The sequence below is a fragment of the Apodemus sylvaticus genome, chromosome 1 (assembly GCF_947179515.1).
Source record: "Apodemus sylvaticus chromosome 1, mApoSyl1.1, whole genome shotgun sequence".
Taxonomy (NCBI): Eukaryota; Metazoa; Chordata; class Mammalia; order Rodentia; family Muridae; genus Apodemus; species Apodemus sylvaticus.
In genome coordinates this window covers 33,077,037-33,086,048 of record NC_067472.1, presented here as the reverse complement: position 1 = coordinate 33,086,048, position 9,012 = coordinate 33,077,037, and the positions used below count along the sequence as shown (strand labels likewise).

The 9,012-nt window shown below is 44.3% G+C and overlaps 1 protein-coding gene across 1 annotated transcript in view; it reads left to right on the top strand.

Moving 5' to 3' along the window:
- Positions 1-6,302: 6,302 nt before the first annotated feature.
- Positions 6,303-9,012, top strand: part of Rcl1 (RNA terminal phosphate cyclase like 1) — a 42,045-nt gene continuing 39,335 nt past the window's right edge. The window contains exon 1 of the mRNA XM_052187607.1: positions 6,303-6,560. Within this exon, the coding sequence (XP_052043567.1) occupies positions 6,425-6,560 (136 nt within the window). The 5' untranslated portion in view covers positions 6,303-6,424. The remainder of the gene's footprint in view (positions 6,561-9,012) is intronic.

The following is a 9,012-nucleotide window of genomic DNA, read 5'->3' as shown; positions in this document are numbered from 1 at the left end:
AGATGCTATTGTGTCCAGCTTAGTGTATGCTCTGGGGATTGGAACTCAGATCCTTACCCTACACCACAAGAGCTTTATCCACTGAATCATCTTCATTCAATGCATTTTTGTTTAGCACAGTTACTCAACAGAAAGCCACATGCATCCTTTGGTTATTTGTTATCTGTATATCTCTTAGCTTCCCGCTCAATTCTTATATTAATATCTAATTGTATTCATTGATATATACATATTCTATCATTTTAATTCTTTTGGCATTTATTTTACATTTTTGAGTTATTTTCTTAGTGGTTTACTTGAAATCAACATGAACATTTTAAAACAATCTACTTCAAATGAATTATAACTTAACTTCATAAGTATAGTATATTAGTCAGAGCTCTAGAGAATAACCGAACTTACAGAATAAATCTTTCTCTATATAGAAAGGGTTTTTGATTTGTTTTGCTTATGATTTATAGGTGTGATTTATGTTGGGTGGTATGAATCACCCAACAATGGCAGGCTGGGAATGGAAAGTCCAATAATCCAGTAGGTGCTCAGTCCATGAGGCTGGATGTCACAGCTGGTCTTCAGTATACATTGGGATCCTGAAGAAGCAGGCTTTAATGCTGGTGAAGGAACACACATGCTAGCAAGATTAGAACAAGCAGACAAAGAGCAAAAGCCTCCTTCTTTCATGCCCTTATATTAGGCTTCCAGAAGAAGGTGTGGTCCAGATTATATACAGATTAAAGGTCTGGATTAAAGAAGTGTCTTTCTCCTTTAAAGATCCATTTTATAAGGAGATTGGACCCACTACAAATTAAGCAGAAATCCCTCACAGCTGTGTTCTCTGCTTTGGAGTTTTAGTTAATTGTGGTTGTAGTCAAGTTGACAACCATCACATGTAGAAAGCATTACATCTACCATTTTCTTCCTCTTCTCTCTGTTGATATTATTATAAACCCCAGATTTATTCATTGTATGCATATCAACAGAGATTTATAACTTTTTTTTTGGTTTTTTTTAAGACAGGGTTTCTCTGTGTAGCCCTGGCTGTCTTGGAACTCACTCTGTAGACCAGGCTGGCCTTTGAACTCAGAAATCCGTCTGTCTCTGCCTCCCAAGTGCTGGGATTAAAGGCATACACCACAACTGCCCAGCTGAGATTCATAACTTTTGTTTTTTGCACTTGTCTTTTAAACACTATTAGAAAAAAAAAAACAAAATGGCAAGCATAAATACACTAACGCCTCGGCATTACTTACGCCCTCTGTCATCTGGTTTGGAGTGTCATCTACTGTTCTCTCACTTCAGCCTGAAGGACTCTGATTTCAGGAATTGTGGCTCTCCTGGTGACAAGCTCTCTTGGCCACTTTGTTTCATAGTAAATTTGTTGGATATAATTTTTTTCAATTTAGTTTTATTTTGTGTTTGGGTCCTTTGTCTGTGGGTGTGTCTCTGCATCACATGCATGCCTGGTGCTCCCTGATGTCAGATCTCCTGGAACTGGAGTTACCTACAGATGGTTCTGAGCTGCCATGTGGTTTGGGGAAAGAAACGTGGGTCCTTTGGAAGAGCAGTCAGTGCTCTTAACCGTTGAGCATTTCTCCAGCTCTGAATATAAATTTTATTGACAGACTTTTCCCTCTTCTCACTTTGGAAGTTTTCCAGTTTGTGTTTGGTCTTGATGAGCACCAGCTGTTTGTTTCAGTGAAGGTCGCCTGGAAGCCATAAGTTTCCTCTCTTTTGCCACTTATAAGATTCTTTGCCTTTTCATATTTTGATGATGTTGCATCTTGATACATGGTTTTGAGGATATTCTTCTTGGGGCTGGTTGAACTTCTTTGGTTTATGTATTTAATCAAAATTGGAAGTTGTTGCCCACTGTTTCCTCGTTCTTCTTCCCTTTTTTCTTGTCTCACAACCCCAGTTATGTGTAGGTTAGAAAATTTTACGACAACTGATAGGTCCTTTTTTTTTTTTTTTCTTTCTTTCTTTCTTTCTTTCTTTCTTTCTTTCTTTCTTTCTTTCTTTCTTTCTTTCTTTCTTTCTTTCTTTCTTTCTTTCTTTTTGAGACAGGGTTTCTCTGTGTAGAAAGCTCACACTTTGTAGACCAGGCTGGCCTCGAACTCAGAAATCCACTTGCCTCTGCCTCCCAAGTGCTGGGATTAAAGGCGTGCGCCACCACCGCCCAGCTCTTTTTTTTTTTTTTCTTTCTTTTAGCACTTTTCAAAGCATAGTCTGTAGGCCAGAAACATCAGTATCTCCTGGGAAATTATTAGAAATATAAAATCTCAGGCTGCACTCAGACATACTGAAGAAACTTTGGATATGAGACAACCTGGCTTTTTTGTTTTGTTCAATAAACTCTCCAGGCAAATTGTGAACAGTGTAGGTGTATGTTAGTGTGTGTGTGTGTGTGTGTGTGTGTGTGTGGAAGTCAGATGACAGTACTGTGGAGCCAGTTCTCCCCTTCACCTTTACATGGGTTCCGGGGATTAAACTCAGGTTACCAGACTTCCCTGCCCAGCGCCTTTATTGCTGAGCCATTTTACCAGCTCTCCCTTCAAGAGAATTTGATGTATGCTGATGTTTAAGAGCCAGTGATTTGTTGGGGTTGGAGAGATGGCTCAGCAGTTAAGAGCACTGACTGACTGACTGTGCCGGCAGTGGAGGCACACGCCTTTAATCTCAGCACTTGGGAGACAGAGGCAGGCAATTTCTGAGTTCAAGGCCACCTGGTCTACAGAGTGAGTTCCAGGACAGCCAAGGCTATGCAGAGAAATCTTGTTACCAAAACCCAAAACAAAACAAAAACTCCCCAAAACAAAACAAAAAACCCAAACCAAACCAACCCCCCCCAAAAAAAACAAAAACAAAAACAAAACACTGACTGCTCTTTCAGAGGTCCTAAGTTCAAATCCCAGCATCCACAAGGTGGATCACAACCATCTGTAAAGAGATCTGATCTGGTGATCTGGTGTGTCTGAAGACAGATACTGTGTACTTATGTAAAATAAATAATTTTTTTTTAAAAAAAAAAGAGTCAATGATTTGGAAGCATTAGCTTTTACTGATTTATCTTTCCTTTATACTTTTCAATTAATTGATTAACAATTCTCGTCAAGTCATATTTTTATTAACTCGCTAAGCTTCACAAATACAGTAAAATGTTTCACTTATTGTCATGGAAACCTGTCTTATAAGAAACTTCTGGACCAATCTTCATTGTATGCAAAGTTTTTTATATATATACACTCTGGACACACCTTTATTGGATGCAAAGTGTCATTTATACTCTCTGGACCCACCCTAGTTGAGTGCAGGGTCATTTACACAGAAGTGATAAAAGGCTATCCAAAAATCTGCCCAAACATAGTTTTGAGTAGTCATTGCAAGGGCTTGAGGGCATAGAGACTCATTCTAAAACTGGAGCAGAATAGTTCCAGACTGAGGCAGAAAAAAGAACCCTGGGATCCCCGAAGACTCGAGGAGAGAAGATGAGAAATGGTTGGCTGTGTGTGGAGGTGTGGTTCTTAAGCAGCTTTGTCTGTGTAGTAGTAAAACTATTCTATTTTGGCTCCTAAACCCAGTGTACGCTGTGGCTTTAATCAAGTAGATTTTGTCCTGCTAAGCAAAGAAGTGTTACAGAAGCAATCACGGAGTGAGATGTATTTCATTTACCATTTAGTTATGCAAAAGGTTCTGGGAACAAATGAATAAACTGTGCAGAATGTAAACATTGGTGAAATTCTACAGAGCTGTGCTGTAAGCTTCTGTTCACTTATGGTCCAACTTGTGAGCTATCTTGGGTAAAGACAAAATAAGGTCCTACATACAAGGCTCCCGGTGTGGAAACTGCTGACACTCACTCTGCCATATCATGTAACCATTTATTGTGGGTTGCTAATTCGTTACTGCTCAGGGATGTGTAGTTATAGCTTATCTAAACTGAAACTGCATGTCTGCACCAGCGTAAAAGACTTTCAGTTACTTATTATTGTGTAACACATCATCCAACCCCGTAGCTTGAAACACTGGCACTAATCAATTTGTGGCTATGCATTGTGGTCAGAGCTCAGTGGGGCAGCTTCTCTGGGTTTCAGATGGCATTAGTGAAGATGCCTCTGAAGACCAGTCAGAGGGCAGGTGATAAGTGAAATTATCTGCAGGCTTACTGGATACCCTGCCTGGCACTTGATTCTGGCTGCTGGCTAGCTAGCTCTCTTCTCTCTATGTGGATTGACTGCATTACAGCTGTGTTGAAGACCGTCTTTCCCCGCCCCCCTCCCCAGAAGGTTCTGAAGGCTGAAAGAATAGATAGCTAAATGGACTTTTCATTTTGATTCTGCCATTTACTGTGCTGCTTAAAACAAGCTCCCACTCCCCCTTCTAAATCTCAGTTCTCAAATTTTGTAACTCAGGACTTATTCTCTCCCTCTTTTTTTTTTTGTTTTGTTTTGTTTTTCAAGACAGGTTTCTCTGTGTAGCCCTGGCTTTCCTGGAACTCACTCTGTAGAACAGGCTGGCCTCAAACTCAGAAATCTGCCTGCCTCTGCTTCCCAAGCACTGGGATTAAAGGTGTGTGCCACCACTGCCTGGCAGGACTTACTCTCAATTGCCCAGAAGATGCTGAGGCAAAAATTAGAGTGGTTGTAATTCATTTGAGAGCTATTTCCGGCACATATCAGATAGAAGCTGGGAAGAGATGCAGGGAAAGAAGCCAGGAAATTGTGCTTAATCAAGAGGATACCACAGTCAGAAACTGGAGCTTAAAGGACACCCCAGAGTTACCTTCCAGATGTGTAAAGAGAGCCTGGGTATTTCCATGTCAGCTCTAGTTTGTCATTGCTTGAAGACTAGGAGAATTAGTACCCCAGTACTATTGACCTGCAAATTCCAGGTAGGTTTGAAAAATCTAGAGGCAGAGGCGAGAAGCTGATGGAATAAAACTCAGCAGGTTTGCATTGAAAACAGTGAGCGCTGAATGGATGTGAGCATTCTTTATTGAATAATAATTTTTCTAAAGATTATTGATTAATTAAACGAGATGGCATTAAAAAGGAAAACAAAAAATCCATTCCTGATGTGAAAGTACTCCTGGCTCTTTAATATTCTTCATAGCAGCGTTTAGAGGAGAGTCTAAGGGTCCTGGAGCTTTTCCAACGCTGCCTGTCAGAGGATGCTTAGCTGTGTAAAGGCAGTCTGACAGAATGGCGTTGTGGTAAGTGGGTTAGCCGCCTTAGTGGATTTCAGGGTTGATCCATAGACTAGGTGCCTCCTCACTGATGGCCACCTTTAGATGCTCCTCTGGAGTTTCCTCGGCACTTACCTGCTTAGGATGACTCCTCTTTATCTTTCTCCAGCTTCCACATCATCCTCCACTGTGTTTTCTGGGATTTAAGGTCTGGGGTTACAGCCTATGAACGGCTGGCTGCAAACTCAATATTAAGACCACTGTGTTCGTAAGTTTGTAGTCATTTGATAGTTTTTTTAATGGAGGAGTGAAACAATACAATATTTAGGAAAGTTTTGGAGCGCAAGCTTGGATAATAGGAAAGATGGAAAAGCAAGATCCCCACCCACCCATCCCTGGTGTGTGCATGAGCTTGTATGTAGGTCTTGAAGTTACTGCAACTGTCCATTTTGAGCAGTGCGAGGTTACAGATCTGCCTTGACACCAAACTCAAAGACTGTGAACGAAGGGGCAGATGAGAAAGGGACAAAGAGGGGCCCCTCATTACAAAATAAGCAATGGCCTCTTGTCTAAAGGCTCGAGTCCTAGTTCAGGCAGCCTCTGACAGCTTGGCAATTTCCAGGGAATGAAAATTTGTAGGCTGCACCTCAGAGGATTTCGGTTCAGACCCAGACACCGCGCCAACAACAGGGTAAGCGCGCCAATCCTGCTCTCTTCTATAGCAGGAAAGCACGGGATAGGCTAGCATCTTTGCTTGGGGCTGCCGTAGGTGCGATGGTAAGTACCAGCCAGTTGCCAGGCGGAGCCATTACCTCCTTTAGCGCAGAGACTGTGAAAGTCGTGCACAGACAGACTCCCACAGCGTCTGGGTGCCGGGGGTTTCCCCCGCAGCACAACGCATTCTCTCCAGCCGCGCGCTGTTGCTGGGGTCCGGGCACCGCCCTCTTTCACTACTGGCCAATGGCGACGCGGTAGGAGCACCGCCCAGCTACAGCGCAGACCAATGGCGACGCAGAAAGGGCAACGCCCAGCTCCCCGGTAGGCCAATGGTAGTGTGCCCTGGCGCCCGGACCGCCCCAGCCAGGCGAGGAGGCGGGCGGGAGGCCACTGGCTCCTCCCCGCTCCCCTCTGACCCGGTGTCTAGTCGCTCTGTCTTCCTGTTCTAAACCACGTGGACGCGTCGGGGGCTAGTGTGGTCCGGGTCGCGCTCCCTGCTCCCCGGCCTCTGCGGACGGCGCGCACATGGAGACCCAGGAGCACTTCCTCAGCTACGCCGGGTGTAACTTCTTGCGCCAGCGGCTGGTCCTGTCTACCCTGAGCGGGCGCCCGGTCAAGATCCGCAGGATACGGGCCAGGGACGACAACCCGGGCCTCCGAGGTGACTGGGGGGCGGGGGGGGGGGACGCGAGGAGTGGGGATCCGGGGTCGCAGCCCGGAATGGCCACTGGGCGCGTGGGAGGGATGGTGGTCGGGCGGCGCGGGAGGCAGATCTGTCTGCTAACTGCGCCACGCGTGGAAGGATGCCCTGCAGCTCCTGGGCGCCGGTAGTAAACAGCTACACGTTTTCCTGGCTAGCTTGTTGCTATGAATCGTAGGCATCGCCTACTCGCTTCCCTCTCTGGAGTCTCTTGCTTTCGCCATAAACCTCCCAGGAGAAAAGCAGTTTATTGGACTAATATGTAGTGATTGAGTGAGTGGACGGACAGACAATTGGAGAGAAAAGTACCACTGATTGCTTTCCCGATCTCATCCAAAGCAGGTCTCTGAAACCGCTGCCCGCTTGAACACCAGTTGTTTATCGGCCTCTGCTCCATCTCTTCGGGAGTGTATTATACAGTTTTATTTTTAAATGATGCGCTTGTTTCTATTAGTCACCGATGTACGCAATAGAGAAGCTTTGAAATGGGGTTTTGTTTTATTTTTTGAAACGGGGTCTCATGTTGCCCAGGTTGGGCTCAAACTAGCTATGTACCTGAGGATGTCCTTCAAGTCCTGTTCCTTTACCTCCACCCCCCGAGTGCTAGGATTACAGGCCTGCTACAGAACACTCAGCCAAGACAGTTTTTATGTTGTAGACCTAGTTGTCTTGACTTAAGGAAAAGGAAGGCCAAACAATAAACTGCAGGCTTCAAAGGTCTTACTGATTTATCTGTTCCACAAAGGTAGATAGGTTGAACTCATCATTTGAACCCTGTCTCATTAAATGGCCTTAGTTTGCTGCTGTCCCGGTAGAATTTAGGTAGGTGTTCCAAAGTGTCTCCTAGATCTCTCCAGATAAAGACAATTGAATCAATTAAAACCAAAAAGAGAAAAATCTGTCTGTAGCCTGAAGGTGGGGCGGGGCTGTAGTTGGTTTGGGGGACCTCCTGGGTCAGGCTGTTGTATTTATTTGTGCAGAGTTTTTTGTACTAGAGGGCTAGACCATTTCATCATCTGTCTGAGTGTTTTTTATAATTTCATTGCTACAATTCTTAAAGTTTTGTGCATGATGATGGAAATAGAGGTTAGCAAAGAAAAAACTAGAAGGCTTAGTAAAGTGATGTGTAAAGTCTCTGTCTTCCCCATCCTGCTGGAGAGAGCTTTGGGCTTGCTGACTCAGTAGGCTGAGGCAGGACGATCCTAAGTTCAAGGCCATCTGGGACCACACAGTGAGTTTTTGTCTTAAAAAAACTGGGAAGCAGAGGCAGGTGTGTGTCTCTGAGTTAGAAGGCAGCCTGGTCTACACATGTGAATTCCAGCCTAGACAGAGCTATGTAGTCAGATCCTGTTTTGGAAAAAAAAAAATCAGTTTTATAGAATTAAAAACTGAAAGCAAGCAGTCAAAACCCTCAGAGGTTGAGGAGAGACTACTAAATTGGTTGTTCTCCTTTCCCTCAAATCTCTTACAGCCAACCCTCCTGCACCACCCCTCCACACCTCCCCCCCCCATACCCTCCCCTCTGTACCCCCAATTTTAAATCTGGTCTTTGGGAGAAGTTATTGCTTGAGCTGCCTTGTGTTTCCAGCCCCAGACAAGCCTGGAGACCTTGCTTCTGCCTTGACCGCGGGGCACAAGGTTTTGTTTTGTTTTTCTAAATTTATCTATTTATTTACTTTGATCAAAAGTGCTTTAGCCTGGAGACTTGGGCTTTCTTTCGGAGTTGACTTGATAGGTTGATAGGTGCCTTCCAATACCGTATTTCAATGTTTCTAGGAACTTACGTGTGAGTGCCTTCCAATACCGTATTTCAATGTTTCTAGGAACTTACGTGTGAGTTCTGTTTCTTTCAAAAGCAGGACTTTTACCCATGGCATTTTTCTGAAACGCTAGGGATTCTGGTACCCAGGGAGGCAGTGCTAGCTGGTATGTTATGGGGTGCACCACTGTAGAAAATAATTTGCTTTACCTCATGACTTAGGGTTCAATTGGTATGGCAAAACACTATGACCCAAAAGTTTGCAGTTGTAGTGGATCAGGAAGGGAAGTCAGGATAGGCGCCCAAACCAGAGATCAAGAACCTTTTATACCACAGGGCTACCTGCCTGGGGGCAGAGGTGGGGGCAGAGGTGGGGCGGGGCATCATTCTCAGTGGACTTGCCTGTAGGCCAGTCTGGTATGTGTACTTTCTGAATTGAAATTTCCTCCCCTCAGCTGACTCTAGTTTGTGTCAAGTTAACAGCAAAACCTAACTAACACACCTTCTCAAGGTTCTAATGTAACAGAGACTGCCACTTGAGGTTTTGTACTGGCTTATAGGTTTACTGCCTGGTTACTTACAGAGAAACCTCGTTCCACATCTCAACTTTAATTTGTAGACTTAACATGCCTGTGAATACATACATAAGTTAAG